Source organism: Aptenodytes forsteri, unplaced genomic scaffold, assembly GCF_000699145.1.
Source record: "Aptenodytes forsteri isolate BGI_AS27 unplaced genomic scaffold, ASM69914v1 Scaffold220, whole genome shotgun sequence".
NCBI classification, from domain to species: Eukaryota; Metazoa; Chordata; class Aves; order Sphenisciformes; family Spheniscidae; genus Aptenodytes; species Aptenodytes forsteri.
The window spans coordinates 405,772-431,391 of NW_008794168.1; the positions used below are offsets into that span (position 1 = coordinate 405,772).

The 25,620-nt window shown below is 39.4% G+C and overlaps 1 protein-coding gene across 1 annotated transcript in view; it reads left to right on the forward strand.

Moving 5' to 3' along the window:
* Positions 1-25,620, forward strand: part of SHC3 (SHC adaptor protein 3) — a 59,060-nt gene that overhangs the window by 19,158 nt on the left and 14,282 nt on the right. The window contains exons 2-6 of the mRNA XM_009281639.1: positions 2,487-2,557; positions 15,107-15,170; positions 17,868-17,987; positions 21,120-21,173; positions 25,464-25,515. Coding sequence (XP_009279914.1) covers positions 2,487-2,557; positions 15,107-15,170; positions 17,868-17,987; positions 21,120-21,173; positions 25,464-25,515 — 361 coding nt within the window. The remainder of the gene's footprint in view (positions 1-2,486; positions 2,558-15,106; positions 15,171-17,867; positions 17,988-21,119; positions 21,174-25,463; positions 25,516-25,620) is intronic.

Here is a 25,620-nt window from a genome sequence, read left to right on the forward strand (position 1 = left end):
TAAATGCACGCCTCCTAAGTATGTTTATGGGTATTTGTCTAACTATCTGTGTGTTTATTTTGGCAGTGACTTGTGTGCACATGTGTTTGTGTACTTATTTGCACGCCTGCATGTACTTGTCAAACTGCCTTCCAGAGTTTGCTTATAAAATGTTGGACTTGGTTCTCAAAATTGTACAATTACTTTGCTTTAAAAGACTTGTGGCAAATATAGATAAGTGAAGGAACAAGTGTAATCCAAAAGTGTTTTAGTATTGAGTGGTCTAAACAAACAGGTTGATGAAATAATGTAAACCAAGTATTTCAGTAACAAAAAATCACCGTGATACCTTTGAATAGTTATACCATTTACAGCATATTTAATTGCAAAAGTATCTCATATGAAATACATATTTGGGAAAATGTATCTGTAAAAAGTATCCTAGAACTAAAGCAAAATGACACAAAAAGAGTACAGGAAAACATCTTTCATTGCTGTATATTGGCATAAGTTAACTGGCTTCAGCTGATTATCTCAACTGATGTTTGATGAACTTCATCTCCAAGCAAACCAAATCACCCTCTGAGATACTTAAAAATAGAGTTAATGGCTTAACTTCCTGCATCAGAGCGCGAAAATGTTGTTCTGGATGCTTTAAGTACTCAGGCAGAAGTATATGTAAAAAAGGAATCTACTTGTAATAAGATACAAGGCTTACCTAATTTTACACTGATAGGGGAGTGATGATAATCTAAAGAGCTTGAGAGTATGACCCTTGGCTTGAAAGCTCCATGTGCCAGGATCATAGAATAGAATCATAGAATCATAGAATCATTGAGGTTGGAAAAGACCTCTAAGATCATCGAGTCCAACCGTCAACCCAACACCACCATGCCCACTAAACCATGTCCCTAAGCGCCTCATCTACACGTCTTTTAAATACCTCCAGGGATGGGGACTCCACCACTTCCCTGGGCACAGACAAGACATTTTCCATGAGGATTTTACAAGCTTTTCAAAAAACATAAGATTGCAGGAGATTTCTAAAAAATTCTAGGAAATGGCTTTTGAAATAACCCTTCCCAGAAACTGTGGGCTATTATAATCCAAGTTTGAGCAATTTAATGAATAGGAGTCACTTGATATTCTAGTTTATTTTATTCAGTGTTGTAATGACTTCAAACATTTGATAGCAATAAATTAAATAATAATGGACATGTGAAAACAAACCAGATACTCCCTCGGCTTGTAAACAGTTTGTGACATACATGTTTCTAAAGAAAAAGCATTGCTGAAATTCTAGATAATATAGTTACTGATGTAGTAATTCTCTAATCAAAAGATCATTTTTTCAGTGTAAATAAAATTCCCAAACAGACACAAAATGGTGGCCTCACCTGATTTTTTGCACCAGTTTCATACCCAAATAGATTGCATTACGCTGCAAATAGATACAAAAACTGTTATAAAACTGATATAAAAGCTGATATAAAAACATAGTATAGAATAGCGTTATCAGGCTCATTATGCAAAGACTGATCCCTGTTTCCCTTGACTTTCAAAAGTCAGGTGTGTGGTTGAGTACTTAACCTACATGCAAAGATACTGCCATGGGATATGCCAGTCATGAGATGGTTTGTACAAAGCCGCTATCCGAATATCTGACGAGCTGTAGCTGCATGTAGACTTTAGCACATGCAAATTATGCCCACTTTTGGAAGCAAGATTCACCTGAGTTTTTCTCACCCCTGTGATAGATACTCATATTTTAACATATTTTCTAATGGTAGTCCCTCTTTTTCATAGAGATGCAGGGCAGAAATCTGGGTCAATAAGTCTGGTCTTTTCCTAACATTAGCTAACCTTCATGTCATTCTTCTCTTGAATGACCGTGTTGAAGCCATCTCTCAGCACGGGTTATTAGTATATTTTGTTAGCATTTTCCTATATCTTTATACTAGTGTCATTAATGAAAACATTAAATCCCATCTATCCCTGAGGTGATTATTAAGGAATCGTCTTTGGATTGCTGGTGCTCTTTTCAGCTTTCCCTGCTATATTTTACCTTTTTTATACTAATGAGGCTTAGTTCTCTCCCTCTTAAATAAGATTTTCCTACTAACCAGTGCTAGGTGAATTTGCTTTACCACGCTGCCTTTTTCATTAATATTATTTTTACTTTGATTAGCTTCATACCTAAAATGGAACAATTAAGATAGAGGAAAATTAAAAAGCACATCAACACATTATGAACTAGGTGTATTACAGTGATTAGATTAAACATAAAAAGATATGCTGAACCAAACTTGAGACTTAAATGAAATAAAATGTCTATGGAACAAATCTGTGACATACAAGAGCATAATCATAAAAACCTACCTGACACATAGGATAAACCAAATGTAAAAATAAGAATTGTACAATGCCTTTCAATGATTAGCTGCATTTTCTCCCAGAACTCAAGAATAATTATAATACGTTTTCCAACTGTTTCTTTTTCCTTACAGTACTTGGGGTGTATAGAAGTCTTACGCTCAATGAGATCTCTTGACTTCAATACTAGAACACAGATTGCAAGGTAAGACTTTGTACAAGTATGTTTTTTAAAGTAACTTCTGAATTGTGTCCCCAGAGTGGAAAGGCCAGGAAAATGGCCTTTACATGTAGTAAATAATTTTTGGATACTGTAAGTCCACTTTTTAATTTTGCTTTTACAGGTAAATCTCTCACCTGGTATCAATATAGCTCCAACGGGCCTTAAAGGATATTTTCTTCATGGTCTTTTGATGTGCCAGGAATTGCTTTAGAAAATTTTTGCCTGTTTGTTATGCCAAATAAGGCACTTACCTGGGTACCAATTCTAAAGCCAGTGAGAATTAGAATATTAGAATATTAAATCTACATTGAAATCTAAATCTACATAGAATTAAAATCTACAACGTATTTGTCAAAATTAGTCTAGGGAGCTGGTTTGGATCCACATGTTTATTGGTTTTTATATTAATTTCTTGTGAAAAGATGTCAGATTACAAACTGGATGTACAAAGGATATAAATGAAAATATATCACCACAATGGTACCAGAGACAAATGAAAGAATATTGTCTTTTTCAGACTGTGTGTAAGAAACAATAAGCTTGTAGTAGGCTCTTATTACAATTCTTTTAAACCTGTTGCGGTGTTTTTGTAAAAGCGGTACAAAGTACAGCACTGTCTTAAGAAGTGTCCATGAATCATTTTTTTTCTAGGAGACTGTTTTCTGAGAACTATAGGAAATAGTGTTTTGCAGGCATTTTCACTTGAAAAGCTGAGCTCATTGATTTCAGAGGACTGTAGCACTGACGTCTTCTAGCAACTGGAGACCATGTTTTCAAATTCTGGCGCCGAAATAATGAAGTAATCCTTTCCAAAGGAACACATATAAAGTGATATGACTGGATACAGTGCTTGAATTTCACCTCTTTGAGGCGTCTTACAGTTGCTGATCATCTATCATAAACCATTTGTCATACTGTAGGCAGCTAAGTATTTCTTTTATTAAATGGGAAAAATTACTTATTTTTAGGCTTGGATGCCAATCGTACGGTGTATGTGCATTGTCTTTGAGTTACACTTGCATACAGCAGCTCTGAATTGGACCCTGTGAGTCCTCACAAAATGTTAATCATTAATTTGTCAAGGTACTGTGTTGAAAAGGGGTGTAAAAGCGCAAGGACAGGTGAATGACAGAATTCTGTTTTTTAGGCAATGTAGGCTATGGAGGCATCTGAGAATTTTACTACTGTACTTTTTTAAACTCATTGTGTATATTTCTGTGGTATTTGCAGCACTGACCTTTTAAAATGATTTCATGTCTAAGCAGACTTGTAGTTCCAATGCAGGTGGCACATTTGTGTTTACCACTTGGAAGTTAAATGATACTGGCTTATGAAACAGTTGTGATAGTTATTGGGTGTGTATTCTATACCTGAAGGTGAACTGAATTCAGCTTTATTTTTCTGCACAGTCTCTTTCACTATATGTCTTCACTGGAATAGTGTTGCACTTTTCTTATTGTCTAGCTTAAAGGCACAACTCTGCCATTGAAACTTAAGCATATTTGCTAATCTAAACCAATGTGGTCTACACAAAGTATCTTTGTCTTATAGTTCTTTCAATACAAAAATGATTCTTGGCTTTTACTGTGAAACAGACTTGGAATTATATTTTTTTCTGTGGAAGTTATAGCATATTTGACTACATGGTGGGCATTTTCTTGGCTCATCTTCCTCTGACCACATCTAGAGCACAGGATATTTTTTCAAGCAGGAAGCCTGTTTTGCTTGTTATTTTGCATTTGCAATTTTCTGTTTATCATAAAACAATGAAGACTCATTAGCTCATCATTCTGATCATGTAGTTCCTGATCTAGAACTTTTTTGAAAGTAGAAGTTTTTAGGTGACTTTTGAATCAGGATCTGGCATCTTGATCTACATTTCATTAATTCATCTGGCTCTAGAAAACCCCATGCCATGTCTTAAGTTTTAAGTATTCACAGGAAGCAGTCAGTGCCATGCTTTGTCATGTAGCATTTCACATACAAGCCTATTCTTTATTAAGAAAGTATTATTAAGGAATTATTACAATTCACATTTGCTGATTAACTTGCTCATGTGCATTAAGAAACATAACATAGGCCTCAAGGTATGTACTGGATTAATAAGGCTGATGTTCTGATATTACAGGCACCAATTCCTTCTTAAGAAGCCACCTGGCACCAAATGGTCTATGCAGCCCTTTGATTACAAATAAAAGTACCTGAAAGTTACATTTATGTCTACTATGTCATATATTTATATTTAGGTATGTCCATTGCTGATTCCTCTGCAGCCTGGCACCAGTAAGAAAACTGTGCTTGTAACCTGATGGCTTGTGATGGAGTGTGACTGAGGGTTGGGTCTGTAGATCTAGTAATGTTAGCTGTGACTGCTCCAGCTGAGGAACCTAGATCCATAGCTGCAGTAAAAGCTTTTCTGTGTATGGAGCTGTGTAAACTTCTCTGTGCTGTTTCCCATAACTGGAGAAACAGATGTCAAGGCAGCTCTGATCCCTTTCTGACCCGTAACTTTATAAATTGATCCTATTGCATGTGTCACACCTGTTTAATCTGTTATTTTTTCCAAGACCTTGCAAAACCAGTCATAGAAGAAAGTGATCCCTCTTGGGCCAGTATGACTTCTGGTATTATGCAGCATTTACTACATGCAATTAAAAAACAGTTAGAAGAGATGAGCCAAGTTACCTGATTCAGTGTGGAAGTCCGGATGCATCTCTTCCTAATAAGCACACATCGTGCTTGACACATACGAAGCACTTTCTCCCTTTCTAGCACTGCATCACATCCCTGTCCCTACCTGCTTTCTTACCCTTGCTTTTCCTCCCTGTTGCAGAGCTCAAACATAGGAAGTCAGCCACTAGGAATCCTACATTTGCCTTTTTTCTGTCTTCCGGTTATTGCGTATGTCACTTTATCTCTCCGCTAGCCTTGAGGAGGATGAGCAGCACCAATTCCTAGAAGAAAAAAACTTCCGTGGCTCAGTCATGGGAGGGTGAGATGTGTAGTCTCTGGCTCTGCTGGAAACATTGGGCGTTATTTTTGAGAAACCATTAGCCCCAGTCACATACAACTGTGTCATTAAATGAATTAGTGCTTGTAAAGGGCACTGAAATAATCGGGTGAACATTTAGAAATTACTTAAAAATTGGGCTAAGATTTCCAGTGACCTCGTGAATTAGACACCCATTTTAAATAAGAAGTTAAAGGAAAAAGGTTGTCCAGATATTTTGAATGGCTTTGAAAATCCCAGCTGTTATAATTAATACATTAGGAAAGCATATAAGTCAGTGTGTATGCATGGACTGGTCTGACAAATGAAGAACTGTGACTTCAAATCCAGGAACTGGATTGAAGTCCCAGTGTAAACAGTTTGGTCAGCGGTCTTTCCTTCCTTGTCACAGTCATGTGAAAAATCAATCTGTGCCATGTAACGCTGTTGTACTTGGCCTGTGACTTGTTTTTATTTTGCTTTTTCACTTTTTGTAAATTAAAATGTTAAAACTCGCAGCAATACATTTATCTTTGTGTGAAAGCAGTGAGCAAGTGCTTTCACTTGTCATAACTTGCAGCAATACATTTATCTTTGTGTGAAAGCAGTGAGCAAGTGCTTTCACTTGTCATACTCTTCATCGGATCTTAACAACCTTGCTGGTGCCTGACAAAAGGTATTTTTATCCTAATTTTGGATCTGATTTGAGGAAAAATGAACAGCTATGTACAACTTATAACAGATTTTTCCCTGTATCGTTACACATTTGAAGTCTCAAGATTCTTTCACCACAGGAGAAATAGGAGAACTAGAGTAGTATTAATCGGTTGTATTGTATTTATTCTTTTGTGTAATGAATGTAATGTCATGTGAATTCTTGAGCAAATAAATGGATGTGCAAGCCAAGGGTCAGCAGTTATGCATAATGATAAATAAAAGCCAGCTGAATCCCCATGTTGCATCATTCATTATCCAGTGATAATTCTTGTAACACATGTGAAGTCAAGATGACTTTCTTAGGCAGCAGGACGAACAGAAGCATTTCATTTTCAACGTAGCGGAGGAACTTGAGGACTAGCAGGCAAGACTACTGAGCGAACCACAGGTGGCAAGTAGTCCTAAGTTCATCTGAAACCTACCATCATCGTCACAGAAAGGGGCCACTTTTAAGCTTGTGTGGCCAGGCCCTTTGTGCCCTCAGGCTGTTTATTAAAAAAAAATTAAAAATCAGGTAAAATTCTTTTGCAACATGTGCAGTGTTTGCAGTTCATATAATATGTTTGTATGCTTATTGTTAAATCTGTTACAGTGTAATGCGTCTTCACTACTGTCTTGTATGCATGAGTGTAGTTATGCACTGGATTGAATTAGAATAATGTTGCATGCACTGTTTGTCATACAGCAGTGTCTGGACGACAAGGCTGCATGTTCATTGGTATCTAATTGAATGCAATCAGTTTACTGCATGCAGCCTCAGAAAGTCACACCTCCCCGTGTTGCGTAAAACATTATATTGCATGTTGTATTAATAGCAAGTTGATCAGAGGACTGAAATACTTCGTATCAGCAGTGGACCCGAATCCAAACTCTGATCCCAATCCTCTCCATGAACTCTTTTGGGCTGAACAATTTGAAAGAGACTCCTCTCCAAATGTGGGGCCTGAACTTTATTAGTTGTGAAAACCAAACCCATTTATGCCAATATCTCAAGCTTCTGGAGGGGAGATGATGGAAATTCAGACTTTAGAGCTGGGTTCGAGTCCAATGCCAAACAATATGAATGGAGTTCAGTTGATGTAGTGTTTCTTTTAGCCGTATCTGTATTCTTTGCAGAAATTCACTGTCAGCAAGCATCACTGAAAAAGGGATGGAAGACATGGAAAAGGAAGAATGTTTCCTCTGTGATTTTTGAAGGCGGATAGGTAACGTGTTATCTGCAGTGAATTCTGTATTCAGTCTCCTCCTTAACATGCTCTCTTGCTTGGAAGGTGAGTGTGGTTCACCCCTGCTTTCTGCTACGTGGACTCTGGATGTGGGGTAGTGCTTAGGGGATGGTGCTCAGGGGGTGGCAGAACACGCATATGCACACCGCATCTGGATACAGAGCTGTATGCAGGAGGGGGTGTGAATGAGAATCCTCTTTCCTTGTTCACAGTCACTTCAGGGCCAAATCTCTGGGAAGCACGGGGCGCTGACTACTGCTCAGTTCACCAGGAAGCAGGATTTCCAAAAGTGGATGGGGACATCCTTATAATTCATACAGCACACGTCTAAGTGGGACAATGACAGCTACAGTGCCTGATACTGTCAGAGAATAATTTACATTTGCTAGTTTAGCTGTCATTAGCACAGAAATGGGTTAGAATAAATAGGGTATTGTATGCTTAACATTGAAGTCTTTCATTTTCCATGTAGTATTAGTGGGGAAAATGTTAGCTAGAATTTGGATTAATTTGACTAATACATGGTAACACAAAGCCTGAGTGAGAGTAATTAATTGAGCTCCCCCATTCCACTTACCTTTGTGAGAAAGCACAGAGCCTCTCAGGGGATGGGGAAGGTGGAGAGTTGAAAGCCAAATGGTCAGGGAAGCAGTTATGGGTATAGCTGTACACTGGGTTTTCAGAAAGCTGGTAACTCCACGTGGTTCTGCAGAAGCAGAAGGACTGAGGCAGAGTGGTCTTAACATATTTCAAATGCAAATTGCAATGCAAAGTTAACAACTGCCTAGCACCTTGGAAACAGAAACACTCTCAAGTTCTTCTGCTAATAGCACCTAGCAACTTGATCACACAGAGAAACAAAGACATAAGGAATTTGAGTGTCTTTAGTCACTCCAGTGACAGTGACTTAGTCACACCAGACAGTTCTTCACCACTGGATGGTGGCGAAGTCCAGTTGGCAAATACAGCTTGTATATTTTTTGTCAAATACAGCTTGTACATTTATAAAACGTCATATAAATTATGGGGTTATTCAAAAGGGCAGTGTTAGAGTTTTAATCCTCTAATAAAAAAGTGGTTTTGGAAGATATCTATCTCCAAAGTCCTGCTTTGGACATCAAGCCAGTTCGGGGTTAGAGAAAAATATTCGTTAGACTAAATTTTTTCATTTTACTTTTGTAAGGTTTCCTATGCCTTCCTTTGATATACCTGCTATGGGCTACTTTTTGAGAGAGAATATACTGTAGTAAATGACCTGAGCCTGGACCCAGTTTGGATGATCTGGGTCATCTACTATGATCCTGATTTAGCAGCAGAAGACCGTTTTAATTTCTCTCTCTCCATCTCCCTGACCACTACTAGAATAAACAGCTATAGACTGGGCTGATTGGAAAAAAGCCTGAAGGTCACAGAAGAAGTTAAAGGATTGCAGCTACCTAACAGATCTAAACGTCCAAGTACATTTTTCTTTAGTGTTTTGGTATCATTGACCTCGTTCTTGACAGATGGAGGGTTGTGCAGAAGGAAGGCTTTTGTAGGTGTGCATTCAATGTCAAAGTCTTGTATACCCCCACTTTATGTTCATAAAAGCTGCAACCAATATTTTAAGAGGTTTCCTCTTTGAAAGGTACCCCAAATTTTGGACCAAGATTGTCAGAGTCTAAATAATGGTTAATTGCAGATATATATGACTGTGTTCGCAGCAGTGGAGGAGCAGCTGTATGCCTCTTTGGCATTGCCTGTTGGTGGCATACATTTGCCATAGCTGTAAGGAAAAAATGGATATGTTTGCTCCAGTTTTGCTAAGCACAAATCTGACTGTGTATGCATGCAGCGTGAAGAGGTATATCTAAATAACGTGTGCTACTGGATAAACAGTTTCACTCTACATTTCTAAAAATAAGACCATTGTTCAGAACTACTGTATTAGGAGAAGTCATCAAGATTAGGTAGACTTCTTTGTTACTGATGAATGAAACAGAGTTTCTGAAACTTACTTACATGTTATAAAAGAAGGTACAGATTGTACTGAAATTGCCTCAAATATTCCTTAAGGTTAGATCATCTATAAATACTGAGAACAGAGCTGTCATTGAGCATACCAATAGATAAAAAGTTTCTTCGGCAGTAAAAGCAAAGAGTGCTTTCAAGTGCATTGACTTCTGTTAGCAGGTTGATGTTAAGTCTCACACTGAAGATGCAGGAGTGTAAGAATAACAACCATTGGATAGACAGCATGCTACTTACCTAATAGTATGTGGTACTCTGTGTCTAACAGTTGCCAAAGCCAATCCTTTTACTGTGTAAAGTTGATTCAATAAACCAAAAATGAAGTCGGCCAGCTTCCTTTCATTTTCTGCTTGTAGATTTTCTACATGTGAAAAAACTCCGTTTCAAGAAACAAAATGAGGAGCTGAGGGGAAGAAAAGGAGGAGTCGTCGTCTCCTTGCTCTACGAGTGACAACAGCTTGCATGCCATGTCTACTGAAGTCACCTTATTCCACAAACCTTTCCTTCCAGGCTTTCTGTCACTTGTGTGGTCAGGACAGGCTTCATTTTGGTCAGGCTGGTGTGACAAAAGGCATCGCTTGGTCTCTGCGCCACTTTCTGGGGGGGCTCCCCTGCCGGGGTACTCCCCGCATGGTACTCTGAATTTGAGGCAGCAGGCCCATCCACGCCACGCAGTTAGCCTACTCTTCCTATCCATATTCTCTGCTCTGTTTTCCTTAGCTACTTCTCCAGCCTTACATCTTCCAGAGATGGTCAATTTGCAGTTGGCATTTAAAGTTCTGTAAACAGTAGTATACTGGTTTAGCCTTCAGAGCTTGTGAATGTCCTTTGTGCTACTTCAGACAGCACATGCTCATTTTGTCTGTTTTGCAAATGAACAAATAATATTTCAATTATTAAATGGATTTCTAAAAATGTATTTTTGGTCTCCGTTTTTTTCTTTTTCAGCAGCAAGTTATTTTTATATTTGGTATAGACCTTGTTTCTCCTCAGCAAATACTGGTACAACACTTGGTAATGATTTATAATTATTTTTAAAATTGTCAGGAATATAATACAGTTAAGAAATAACTGGGAGCCTTCTGTACAATTCTGCTAGACATGTCATGCTTTCATTTAAAAAGTCCATCTTTTGATGTCTCTTTTTTTAACCTGTGAAGCCCTACGCTTTGGAGGTGGCAAAGATAAACTTGGGAACTATAGAAGACTAGAAGATATTAACAAGAGAATATTGGTAGTTTTTGAGTCTTGTCATACAACACATTTCACGCTAAAAACTAGTCACAGTTTCTCGTCTCAATATTTGAGATGGCTATACTTTTTCCAAAGATGTTGAGAAAATCTGTGCAATTTGTATGTGCCTGTCATTTCCCTGAAATGTTGAGTTCCAGAATTCTGTTTTTTAATCAATTAAATTGTATTAATTAAAAACAGCAATAACAAAACCTAGTATCACAGCCAAGATTATCATTGAAACAAGAAGGGAGGGTATTTTCATGTGATGGTGTTTCATAGAGGAACAGATTTGAGCTTCCTGAGTGGGCTACTTTATATAACAGTCAGAGTAAAATATGACTAAAGCTATGAAAAATATCAGGGCATTAGCCTTTTTAATGGAACAAAATGGCAATGTAAAATGTCTTTTTTTCTGTCTCAGAGAGATGTCGTGTCACTTTAAAGCAGAATAGGTCAGCCTCGGAAAATGCATATTGGTAATTTTTCACTGGATACATTTGCATGCTGAAATTATATTCCAAATACACAACATATTTTGTGCCAAGAAAATGACTCCACAGTATGACCATCTGTAAAGCAGAAAATACTCTTGGACAGATTTGGAACTCAGCATGTGGTCCCTACTGCAGACAGTGCAGTAGCTAATTTTACAAGAGATCAAGATAACTCTACACTGGTATTTATCTGAGCCTAGCTAATGAAACAGCATGTGCCTTAGAAAGGTGTAATATGTGTCTATGTCGAATAACTTTCTTATTGGAAAGGAAGCAAATGTAGTCACAGGCAACTTTTCCAGACTCTGTGCAACTGTTTAGCCATGCAGATATGTCCAGAACTACTGCTTTTGCCTTCCTTAGACAAGCATTTGCATGCACAAGTCAGGTACGGCACTCTCAACCTAGCAGCAATATCTATTTCTGGGTTTGATTTGTGGCTCAGGTGTTCGTACTGCAGAGGCATTTGCAAATTTGATTTGCTGCAAAAAAAGCTTACGTCTGCCCTACGCTGCCTGGCAATGCAAGCTAGAAAGAAGTCTTGAGCATGTCTTTTCCACATTACCAGGCTATCTGTGTAAAGACCCTCCCAAAAAGGATCTAGAATATTCTGAACAGAGAGATCCAGGAACCTTCCCCTGGAAAACGTGCATATCAGTGCGGTGGCAGATATTCAGCCATCCTTTTTCGTCCTGTTTTCATCAGATACTTCTTTAAGACTCCTTAACTCCCAGGTGGGAAAAGTACTGTGCCTTTTGTTGCAGGTACACAAAGAGTTGCTGCCAGGCCGCTCTGACCTTTCCTAGGCAGAATTCTGAAGTTCCCAGCATTTTCACCAAAAGCATTGTTAACTTAAACCCTGCAGTTGCTTGAGTACATTTAGTATTCACAGAGTTTCAAAACCGAAGTTTAAAGAATTGTTAAATTCAAGTTCTGACGTCCTGCCTCATCTGATGTGTATCTCAACAAGCTGTCACCTTTCTCAGGTCCTTCCCCCCACTTCCAGTCTTCCTGCAGACTTTGGGAACACTGAGTTCAGTAAAACTGAGATATTTTACTAAAAGGAAGACAGGTAGTTGGAAAATCTATAGCGCTTTGTTAGTGAGTGAGAGGATGTATGTCCTAGCTTTTCAGCTGCTTAGTGCTTTCCCTGCTCTGCTGAGGCAGGGGCGTACAAACAGTAACCAAGGCTGCCTTGCCAACCCTCAGCCCTGGGCTTCAGCCTCTTCAGCTGGTGCATTTCCTCTCCTACGCTCAAGTGGCAGTTTTGATCAACAAGGTCCTTGAGTCAGATGGGTCTATTCAGTAACACGCTTTATGTCTGATTATCTGGAACTGGCAGGCAGAAGAGGTAGTAGTAAAACCACTACAAATCCCAGCCCTGCACCAGAAAAATAACAAGCTTGTAAACGTTTTTTGTCAGGTGTGGTGGCGTGAAAAATCCCTTTTCTTCCCACCTGCTCCATGTTGCTGCTAGAGAGAGAAGATGGTGGAGGCAAATAGGAAGAGAAAGGAAGTTACAGGTGAATTTATTCCTCAAGCACAGTTCGTATCTCTGAAACACAAATCCTTTTTGTGAGATGCAAAACCTATGAGGGATCTCAATGCGCTAATCAGACCACTGGAGGAGACAAAGAGGATGAAGTGCTGGTGATGCCTCTGTGTCAGCAATTTGCAGCCAAAATACCTGGGAAGGTCAGACATACCTGGGGAAGAAAAAGGCATGGATCTGAAAGACAGCGGTGGGCTAGGGACTGCCACAGGCCTGGACTTCCTACCTCATTGCCTCCAAAGGATTTGGTTTGGCGCAAGAAAGAGATGGGAAACCACAAGTTTTAGCTCAGTAGCAAGGCTGACGGGATGGCTCTGTATAACATAATGTCTCTTTGCTTTTCCTGATTCAAAGAAAAGCATTTTTGGTGGAGAAGGAGAATATTTGTTTTTCCTGATTACATTTTCAGGAGTAACCTATGTCTCAGTATCGTGATGATCAGTGTGTGTGATGCTGCACTGTATTTCTAGGATGCATCAGGGCTGCTCTTTTAAACCAACCAATTTTTACTTGCTCTGTAAAAAAACCTAGTAGCTACTTTAACTAAAACACTTGTTTGGAGTCAAAGAAGCATTGTGTTAGATGTGGGAACTAAATACAAGTGCTGAGCTGTGAAATGGAGTGTGGTTGTAGCTGTGATGGTCTGAGGGCATATGCAAGGCAGGGTTTGTAGTGAGAGGCAATTTTATTAGATGAGCAGATGTAGTTGGGAAAAAAAAAAGAAAAAGACAAGCTGTGGAACAAACAAGGTCCCCTCTAGACCTGAAGAAAGGATTGTGTGCCTGAAAGGTATAAATCTCACACTTCTTCAGAGTGACAGGACTTTAAACCTGCTGCAAGGCCTGTTCCACCCCCACAACCACCCACCTGCAAAAAATAATAAATTCATGCGATTCTTTCAGGTGATTCAAACTTTGGATTGGGCCCTAGGTAAAAACACTCAAGGCATAACTATATAGTGATTACTGATTGCAGCCAGATAAATCTGTGACATTTGCTGAGCCATTTTATGTTGAATGCTGATAGGTATATGACATTTCTCTCCTGACTCGCTTGTTGATCCTGAGCATTCACCTAATGCATAGTTGAAGTATCATCCTGCACACGGCATAAAATTAAAATAACATGTTTTTATCAAGGTGATGTTTCAAGGTTTTTATTATTTTGACTGTTCTTTAGCTTGTAGTTCATTGTCTCCCATTCTGTTTGGGTTTTTTTTTTGCATAAAGTACATGTTATTTGCATGGTTTTAGCTCTAAATATAATGTTCTGTTAGTCTCAATCCATATTTAAAACAGATAAACAAGGTTTGGAGTCACCTTTACTCGTCCCTGTGCAACCGTTCTGTCTTACGGCATCAATGGGACAGGTCTGCTACAGCATTGTAGCTAATGGTCCCAGGAAGGTTTCTGTGTGCATGGGAGCAAATTCTAAATACTCACCAGATTGACTATTCAAATAATAAGTTGCTGAATACTGAAAGGATGTATAAGATTTGTTTGTAGCAGTATGATTTAAAGAGCTTTTGTAGTATACAGTTACTCTCCTATGAGAGAGTATGAATTCAAATTAATTTTCAACATGCATTTCTTTCATTCAACCTGAGTGTGATGGGAAGAATGAAGCAATATTAGAAAACTGAAGTAAAATGTTAATGGCATTAATTTTGCTTACAATGTAAAAATAGGGCCACAAATAAATTATTCAGATCATACTGAACAAATGTAAATTAAAATTTTGTACATCGTATGTATTGTATACAACATGCACATTACCAGGAATATTTTAGGGTTCTAATATTATCTAAAGCCAGGTTGTTTTGCTCTGACTGTAAAAGTGCATAGTATAGAAGTGAGAAAAATGATATTTACTACCCTTTTACGTTACAAGAAGGGTTTAAAAAAAAGGTGTAAAGCAATGTTGATTAAAGATGTCTTATGATCAGATTCCTCGTGGCTTAATGAGATACAAAAATGAGACTTGGAAGGAGGTATTAAGACAAATATTCTAATTTACGGTGAGAAAAGGTCTTTTTAATAGCACGAGAAAACATTTTTATCCTTTGTAGTTCTCAGGATACTCTTTGCTACACTAGCATTGACTGCTTACTGTCTTCTGCTTCACACTGAAGTAATCTAAATTTGAATGGCACCTGTTTTAGCCTTGAGAAGAGCGCTAACTGACCAGCTAATTATCCTCACTCGTGAACAGAAATACGGTCTGAAGCTGTTCTCTCCCAGTCCATTTCAAGTATAATGAAGAAACCCACACATTCATTTGCCATAAAGCTTTTTTCTGTCTCTTCAGGGAAGCAATCAGTCGTGTTTGTGAAGCCGTGCCTGGTGCCAAAGGAGCCTTTAAGAAACGAAAGGTATTTTTCTTTTCTTGTAGTGCAGTTGACTGTATTTTCTTAGTTCAACACAGAGGGGACGAGGCACAGCAGGCAGGTGACTTTAAAGCAGCTTTGAGAATTGCAGATCATTAATCATTTAAAGTATTGGCTGTTTTCACCCACTGTATGTTGCCTCTTGCCCTTTTGGTCAGGATCTGCTTTTATAGGCATCTAGAAGTATGAGTACATCTAGGGAAAAGATTGTGGCTTGTCTTTTTGTTCCTACTGTAGAAAGCCCCTCCTTTTTCTTTTCTCTTTTGTAGATTGCGGGTGGAAGGCTTAAACAAAAAGGAATGCCTTTTCATAAAACGGACGAGTAAATTGTGGAAATAGGTGCTGGAAGCTATTGCAGAGGTCAAAAATATACATAGTTTTGAAAGGGATTAGATCTGTCCTTGGAGCATAGCTTTACTGGTGACGATTAATGAGTTTGGAATCACTAATTTCTGGAAATGGACAGAACATACCAGGTGATCCTCTGTTCCCTATGCTCTTTCCATAAACACCTGTGGCTGATGCTCAGTGGCCAGCGCTGACAGCGGGTCCAGTGGGCATTGACCTGGTATGGTTATTACCATGCTTTTATTCTTATTTGTGTGGTAGGAGTTAGGAGGAAGGAGTGGAGGAAGCCTCGGCTCGGCTCCTGTACTACCTGCTTTTCCAGGGGCCTGCTGGCAAAGCTGGGATTTAATGCTAACTCTAAGGGAAGTAGCATAGAAAGCAATTAATTATAGCCCTCGTGTGTGTTGTTGGGCACAGGAGGAGAACAGGCAGGTGAAGGAAAAGGTCTGCCTGCTTCCCCAGCTGCTCCACCACCTAGGCAGAATCCCAGCAGAAAGGGATGGGATGAAATGCCACTTGTTTGCAATGGAGAATCTTCCCCCTGGTAAAATAAGGCATATGTGACAACGTATGTCACAGCATAATTGGAAATTGCCTCAGAAATTAAGGTTGTGGTTCCCCCCCACCAAATTTATCTCATTGGCATTTCTAGATTCTCTGGCTTTTGTTTTCAAACCTGAAAGAAAAGAGGAAAATATCTTTTTCCTTGGAAAGCAAAGTGACGCAAAATATCATCGGAAAAGTAGGTTAAACAGAGTCCCAAGTGCCTAGTGAGACACCTTGCTGTATTACTGGTTTTAGAAGCAATGTTGCTTATCAGTTATTGAAAGGAAATAGTGTTTTTAAAGTAAGTTTACTGGCTGAAAAGAAAATTTGCCCAGCAACGAAATTTCAGATACATGTTAAAGACAGATATCTTTTGCCAGGCTGTATTTTCACCATGTTGTTGCCACTAGTGGCTTATGAATTTGGTTAAGGTGACATGTGCTTCTTGAGGCCAAGTTTTCACACTTTACCTACACTGTGGGCAGGTGATCCTTAGGCATGAGCTGGGAATCATGAGGGTTTAAGGAAAGAAGAGAAACAAGAATATTCAAAAAGGCTTGTTTTAAAGAGAAGTTAATGAAATACTAGTTCTGTAACATGATGAAGTTAAAATAGTGCGGCGCAAATGTTACATACGAACAGTAAGTACGTAGTGTATTTTTAATCAGTTAAACAGAAGGAAAAGAAGCTAAAACTGAATATAAGTAAGCTTTAAGGAGTAAAGAAGCACAAGTCTGTCCATCCTGCTAGGGAGAAAACTTTCCAAGCTTGCAGGCAGCTCAGGACAAAAGCAAATACAATGGCAGAAGAACACTGCCTCCAGTCACAGCTTTGTTTTTACATCCTAATGATCAGCATAAATATTCACCAGTGCAAGTACAGCAAGTGGAAGGACTTGGTCTGTCATTGCTGGGCAGCCTGATTTTGTACAGGCTGTAGTTACCTGAATGAGGCTGCTCTCATGCAGCTGTGTGCTTCCCTGTAGCTGTCAAAGGTGAGAAGTTTGTAAATTTTGCTTTGGCAGCATAACTTGTATTGCTACAAAACCTCCTAAGATCTAGTGAAAGGCTCACAAAAGTTATCAATATTATTACATCCCCTTTATTACATTCCCACACTTTGTACTTATTCTCTGAGTTAGGAGTAATCTTTAGCTGCATGTTGTACCGCAGCATATGGAGGTTTTAGCCTATGGCTGGGCTTTTACCTACTGCTAAGAAGTCTGCAAGCATAACGACACTGTGTATCCCTTTTTCTGAGCATCCCATCAGTATCACTGGAGTCCCACTTTCCATGTGGGAAGGGGGTAGAGTAGTCACTAGATGCAGAGCAAACAACAGATTTCTTTTCAGGAGCTGAAGCTGTTTTTACAGAATAAGAACATGCCATTTTAAGATATTGACTTAAGGCATTCATCTTAGTCTGCTCACTTGGTCCCTTGGTGAAGAAGAGACTTTGCTATCTCACAACCCCCCTATTTTGTTAGGTCAAGAGTAAATGAATACTTTCTAGCTGCTATTATTATTATTATTATTATTAACAAAAGGAGGAGGAGGAGGAGGAGGAGGAGGAGGAGGAGGAGGAGGAGGAGGAGGAGGAGGAGGAGGAGGAGGAGGAGGAGGAATGAGAAATTATCTCCAGAGGAAAACAGCTGTTGCAATAAAATGATCTTTGAAAAGTCAGCAACTTTTTAGAAACCTTTAAGGTTTCAGCTAACCCTGCATACAATGAAGGTCATCCCACATAAACAGAGAACAAAAACGTGCTTTTCTTTCTCCCCCCTCACAGCCACCAAGCAAAGTTCTTTCTAGCATCTTGGGAAAGAGCAATCTTCAGTTTGCAGGAATGAGCATAATGCTGAATATCTCCACCACCAGCTTAAACCTAATGACTCCTGATACAAAACAGGTGAGTCTAACTGCCATATTAATTTGTGAGGCTTTTGATGAACAGCCTACTGCACAATTATTTGGTGTCTGCCAAAATACTCAGTTGCTCAAAGTTATTATTCTTCAAATATGTCTATAAAATGAAAGAAAACAGAATATAAAGCATAGTAGGAGTCATAGTTTATTCCAGTATTCAACACAGCTTTGATGAATTATTTTCTTGCCACGTTTCAGGTAGCTCGGTTTTGCTCTTAAAAGACCTACAACATGAAATGGTATTTTCTGGTCGTGGGAGTTCTTGTTGGGTACAATTACAAACTTTCAGAGTGTTAAAAGGGATGCATTTGGAGTAAGTGACTAAAGGACTGAATGCGCATCCCCAATTTTGTTGTTGTTCTTCCCATTTAGAGCCTTAAAGGGCGATCTATTCCTGAGACGCTGCTAAAAATACAGCCTCGGGGATTTTGCAGTGAAACGTCAGTCTTTTAGAGAGACAAGGCAGCCTTTTTCAAACAGCCCATTTCTTCTTCTTCATTGTGCTGAGGGTACAGACAGACTTTGGGGAATCACTGCATTGGATTGTGAATGATGTATGAGATGAGAAAAATCCTTGCTCAGGGTATATATAAAGAGGAAGCAGACAGACATGCGTAGTCACTGCTGTGCTATTTGCTGTGAGCCACATACTGCGTTAGGGCACGCAACTTTCTGCCCAGATACAGCTAGAGAGAAAAAAAAATAAAATCCTGCTGTCCTTAGGAGCCTCAGGATTAAAGAATGAGAGAGAATACATACATTGTCTATTAAAAAGCTTGCCGTTTATGATTATGTTTTCATTGATGTATCTTCATTCTTATCCTTATTTAGAAAACATCATCATCTTCTGCAGTGAGCACTGAGACTGTGGGAGCCGCGTTATGGCTGGTTGCAGTAGTTTGGAGCCTTATTATGGGATATACACAGCAGAGCTTTTCATAAGGACAGTTGCCCCCAGTCAGAAGCATAGGAACTTGATGTTAATTAGATCTACTAAAAGAGTGCCAAACCCTGAAAGTTGCCTTGTCTTCAGCTGATGTCAGAGTAGAAATGGAGTTAAACTGGGAAGAATCCTCCCCCAGATGTTTTGCCTTTTCTCTGAGTTGACAAACTGTTTATCTTTCTCTCACATCATTCTTTTTGAGAGAGACTTGGTCTGGGTGCTGCAGGCCTGGGAAACGTCTGGTTTCTCAGAGATCCCCAGTCTGGCTGTGGTCTCCCTTGTTTCTTGTTTGTGCTAAGCATTTCATCTGAAAATAAGCATGGCTCAGCAGCTTTGCCCTTTGAGGCCCCACCCAGGAAGATGGCTGTGAACTTCTGTAATAGCCTCTTTTTCCCAGAGGCGCTGGAAGGAAAGAAAAGACAAGACAGTGTTGTTGGCCCTTGGGGTAGCAGGAAAGCAATTGCCTGTACCCCTGCACAACAGTTTTGTGAACATGTTAAGCAGGGATGAGTGGAAGTTGATTTGTTTTGTTTTGTCTATTTGTTTAAAATGCAGATTTGGGTAGACTGAAATGTTTCTAAACTATGTGCCAACATTAGTGAATCATTTCATTTTAAGCAATGCAAGGCATTGGTAATTTGCCTTGCCTTGTTTCAATATTTTGGTATTGGGTGGGTGGGGGGAAATACCCCTGCCTCAAACTAAACTGAACTGTTTAGGTGTGGAATTAACAACAACAACAAAAAAGCATCTGACCTGAACTGATGGTTTCAAGTACTTTTCAGTATTCTTAAAATTTGGAAAAATAAGTTTTGAGGCAATCTGAAATAATTTTTATTTTTTATGACACTGAACTAAAAGATCGGGTTATTTGCACAATTCACGATAGTGACAATATTAAATGTGTAACAAATCTTTACTAGTTCATCTCTATTGTTTGGATCGCTTCTTCTTTATGGGAAAAAGAGAAGGAAATCATCACTGACAAGTAAGGGAATGATGGTTCACCACCGAACACTTAAAAATTAACCACATCTTCAAAGGCTGCTGTGGGACAAGTAGGAGTATTGAAAATGAAGCACGCTTTACATGAAAGAAACACTAAAAATAGTTGTCAACCCTCTCTGACTTGGTGAAGCAGCAAGATCCAGAGAAACATATGTCAGGCTTTTTTCTTTCCAAGGGAGATAGTTGCTAGTTCAGGTCTTTAAGATGCAGGATGGGAAAACAGCCCAGAGAATATCTTTTTAGCATCATTTTTTTCCAAAATGTTTTTCTAAAGTACGTGGTACCCTCTCCAAAGTTACCAATTAAGATCCAAATGACTATTATCACATGCTCTGAGGCACTAAATAAGGAGCCTGTCCTATACCAGATGAATTCCTTGGCATGGTTTCTGTGACTCAATGATCAAGTGAAATTTTCTTTCAAATGACCTTTTCTTTCTTGGTCGTTACACGGTTTCATTATTAAAAGATTTCATAAGTTAAATCTCAGAATAGCAATGGAGCAGAGCTGTTCTGCTTGTATTAGAGGTTCATAACAACTTGTCTCTTCCCAGAGACATATCGTATTAGTTCAAATTGTACATAAGCAAATTGAATTTCAAATGCCCTGGAGTATGCCTGAGATTTTGTCCACAATGCTACGTTGCAGCTAGATTCAAAATTCTGTTTGCATATTGCAAACATGTTGGTGTTTGAAACATCCAATGACACAGTAGGTATTGGAAGCAATGTTAGGATCCTTAGCTGGTGTGCAGATTGGCATGATTTCATTGATTTCACCAGAGTGGCATCAGCAGAAAAGTGTTTTGATGAATAGGACCTTTGCTCCATTCATCACTATCTGTAATAAAGAAAGTGAGCTTTAGCAGGTTAAAATTTCTCCAAAGATACCGAATGACAGAACTATATGATTTACTGGGGTTCTGAGCACATTTAGCAATTTTGCTGTGTCCTGCTAGGTTTTAAAGAACACCAAAACAGATACATTCATCCTCAAGTTTGTTTATGTTATCATGCTACCCTTTGCATTCCTTGTAGGTGAAATGCAGAGGTCATTTTGATCTTGGTTTTGGATTTTCATCCCCATACAAACCAAAGAAGAAATCAAAAGGGTAAACTGTAAGAAAACCTACTGACTCACACTTATTCTTTCTGATCCATACAGATCATAGCAAATCACCATATGCAATCTATTTCCTTTGCATCTGGAGGTGATCCGGTAAGCATTTCTTTAAAGCTTTCCCCCACGTAGATATTGCTTTATGAGAACTGTGTGACAAAATTTATTGCATAGCTTACTGAAAGAAAAATACAACCACAATAGCTCCTGTTTCTTGTTTCATAAATTCTTCTCGATTGTTGCTATCAAACTCTTTTTGAGGGAAACGACTGACAAGCAGTTATAAATCCTTCTCTTTGAATGACTGAAATGAAAAGTATCAAAGGGCTGTGAGCATTCATATAATAACTGATAAGCAGGGCTCTGTTTTTCAGAGTAATGTAGTATAGTCATATGGGTATCGTGTGAATTTTTGTCCTGACTGTTTTTTATTTTGTACTTTTTACAGTAATAGACTATGTTGAAGTTATATTTATAGCAAAGTATGCATTTATTTTTTTTTCTTCTCGTCTTTAAGTGTACATTCAGAAGACTGTGCTAAATACTGCCTTCAGGTATATTCACTACACTCATGCAGCTTGAAGACAGGCTTTCAGGAAAAGCCCAGATCTTTCTTTCTAGTTTTGCAAAGCTTTCAGATACACCTACACATTTGGTTCATTTAGATCAAAGGGCAGATTCCTGCTTGTTGCGCTTTTCCCTGTTTTTATAAGCAGTCCATCCAAAGGCATATGAAATGTACTTAAAAAGTATTGGCCACCCAGGAAGCAATGGGAGAATTATAAAACAGGGACATTGCTCACCTCTTACCTTAGACGTTTGAAAGCTTTTAAACCTAGATTAATTGAATGAGTCTGCCTTTTCCTCCATCATACGATTATCTGTCATTTATCAGTCATGTACTACAGGTAAGCCAATTTCTAGCCTGCTTTGTGAGTCAATTCTCTCAGTTCAACTCTGTTAAGTTGAAGATCCTTGGCACTTTCTCTGTTCGTTTCACTATCCTCAGAAAACGTAAGGGCAAAATTCAGTCTTAGTATAGCTCTGCCGAGCTCAGTTCAGTTCCAGAAGGGAAAAGGACACCATATCATAATAACTTGGGGAACAAAAACTGGATCAACAGCAGCTTTGAAATACAACAGATTGCAATGGATGCTGTAAATGAACAATTCCTGAAGTGGGCAGAGGAGGGATTAGCACAGTTCCCTGCCTCCGTAAGAAGATTCTTCGTTCCCCATCTGCCATCCCAAATGCTAAGTCCTGGAAACACCATTGCACACTGCCCACTGATAGAGGGATTTACCAGGAAAGAGGAGAGGACCAGCAGTAGAGATTGGATTTGGAGTAAACAAGCTTGTCCAAATGTTTTAGAGAGATAAAAATCATGCTACTGAGTCAGTGAGCAACCAGAGAAATCAAACTGCATGGTGTAAGGGAGCCTACAAGAGACAGTGAAATTGTAAAGTTGCGTTCCAGATAAGACCACTGCATGGTGATCTCATTCTGGGGGTGGAGAGGGTAGGTATGAGTATCTAATGACGCTCTACAGGCCCGTCGCAGTGGGCTAGTATCTGGCACAACTTTAAATCAAAAGCTTGTTCATAAAGCAGGTGGTTCCTTTGTCCTGCATCCACATGGAAGAAGACAAGATGCAAGGATGTGATTTAAGTCACAGCTTTATTAAGCCATCTGAGGGTCATCCAGACATAACTTTCATCAGCCCTTAATGATTTCCACTTGGTGGAGGACTGCCACCACCAAACGGTATCCCCCAAACACAGTTGGGCTCCAGCCCGTAAGCTCATTTCCTCATATGAGATTTAAAATGGATGGAGAAAGGCCGTACTGAACTAGGAACTCAGATCCGTGCCCCTGTTTCTTCAGGAAATAGTTCCCTTATTTTGAATTTTGAAGTTTGGTTTATTTAGAAGCGAGACTGCCCCCACTTCTCACCCCATCCACTTTTCTGCTCTGGACATCTGCCACACGTTCACGCCAGCAATTAGCTTTGCAACTTTTTTCCCACTCCCTAAGCGTTAATTACCTTAATCATTCAAAATATATCCACTGGAGAAGTGTTCCACAGTCTTGGAGAACAGCTTGAGTACCATATATATTTCTGCAATATTCCCCTTTGCAATGAGTCAGACAGTTTCTGGCTGTGTCAGTACATGGGAGCTTAAAAATCTCTCCACCAATCCTTTTACACACCATTTCAGAATAATTTTTAGTTCACTTCCAAGACTGTGTTCTGGATCTGCTTTAGCTCTCTTCAGTCCCTCCTTATGATACACTAAACATTTTTCATCCATAGTCATTTCAGGTGGCTGTTTCCAGGCTGCTAGACAAGACATCTGTTTTTGGAGATGCCTGCTGAAATTTCAGAGAGGCAGATCTCATAAGGTCTAATAAGGCAGGTCTCTCAGAAGTCCCTGAAGGCAGTAGTTTTTCAGTTTCAGCCCTGCCTCCAAATTTTAACACCACAATGCAATTTCTTTGAGGAGAAAATTATAGCTCATTCATACCTGTCTTCAGTCCTTGAATGTCAGGGACCACTTTGCTGCAACAGCCCAGCCCTGTATCACCTTTTGATGGGAGTCTTCTAATTTAGCCACTGTGAAATGTGCCCACCTTAGGTCCTTCATTGTTTATCATAGTCAACTTGAATCTGGGAGCTTTAGATGAAATAAAGAGTAGGTGGTTCCAGTCTCTCACACCCACGCTAGCTATAAGGTAGATCTATGATTTACTCAGGCATAAATGTATTCATTAGCTATGTCTGTACTAGTAAATAAAATGATCTGTGGCCTGTTTTCTGGCCCCAAAACTAAACAGCACAGTGCAATTTACATCCACACATTCATTCTCTTCCCTCCCAGTGGTCTTTTGGGATCAATGCCCAGCATGTGCTGGTCCCTCGGAGAGTTTCAGAGCATGGCGTGGGAAACCAGCACAGCCAGGCAAGGGAGAGTAGCAACAATTAAACAGGATGGACAACTGTGGGACAACTCTCAGGCCTTTACCTTTGCCTCTGTTTTATTTGCTACTATAGACATCACCACTTTTCTCGTCTGCTTACTTGTTGATATGCATCATTACTTCCACGCAAGTCATTGCCCAGACACTATGTCACTGGGTGCTTAAGAAATTACTGGACAAAATGCTAGGGCTATTCTTCTCTGCTCTGCTTTTTTTACAGACCAACCTCATTACTCCTGTGTCTGAGTGCCTCCCAATAGTGCATTAAGTGATGTGGCTACACATCTGTCACGAGAACCATGAATGTGCTTCATCATTTCCATTGCCCTCTCCTTAGGAAGGAGATTGTGTGTACATGCAGCACAGTGATTTGTTTTGGGTGGGTGGTGGTGGTGTGCACTTGCACTAGAGAAAGCTAAGCTAAAGAAGTCTGTCTTTTAACTGAAGATTGGTGTTGTTATGACATTAGATCTTGACATAATTGTCAATGGTCTTGGATCAGTCCCCCGAAAAGGCTTTGGGTAGATTTATGCTGTAGCCAGCTGTAGCATATCCTATATATACCTCAGTTAGGTTTAGCTATACCTGACTAGCCAGGCACATCAGGAAATATCGGATCTAACCAGGACTTTGTGATCGCGTCAAGGATATATGGCATTTTCCAGATGTGCCAGCAGGCCTCACGTTTCCTGGAAGCACTGGCCTTTCTGTTTCGTCTGTACAATGATAAAAGTCTGTGCCGCTTGTGCACAGGAACGTGAGGGTGGCAGGAAAGCAAGCAAAAGATCTCCAAAGAAGTCAGCCTGCTCTTGCCAGAAAACCCACCTGGCATGTGGCAATGGGGATGGCTGGGAGCAGCCCATGGGCTGGGGGAGAGCATCCTGGGAGACTGCTTGTCACAGCCAAGCAGTAGCTGAGCACCTCTGTGCCATATGGCATTGTAGTCAGTAAAGTAAACACACCTGCTTGTCACACATGAATAAATGCCACTGCTCAGTATTTCTGGGGAGCAGGGCTGTTACTCCTACTCTTTCTGCCACAGAACCAGTTGATTATTCATGTTCTGAACCAAAATCTCTGGGTAGTTTGATGATAAGGACTTGTAATTGTCTCCCTTCTAAATGAGGCCTGATCCAAATCCTACTAAATTTGTTTAATTGATTTTCAAAGGCCTTGGAAGACACTTTTAAGTTCTGCTGGGATAGATCACTCTGGAGAAAGCAAAGTGGTGGGATCAGTACCAAAAACCATAAATGTTTTTATGGGGTTTAAGTAGTGTATAACTGTAGAGCAAAACATGTCATTTGAGGCTCTACCCACAGCAATACGCACACTCTGGACTGTGATCTTTTGCTATGATAAGTGCAAAGATTTTTTGCATTCATTGTAGATATCTTAATTTTTTGACAGGATACAACTGACTATGTTGCATATGTAGCTAAGGATCCTGTTAATCGGAGAGGTAAGTTAGAAATATCTATTTGGCACCTTTTTTCCTTTGAGAAACATGAATTATTCATGGTATAATTCAGTCGATCCTGACACCCCCCCCCCCAAAAAAAAAAAA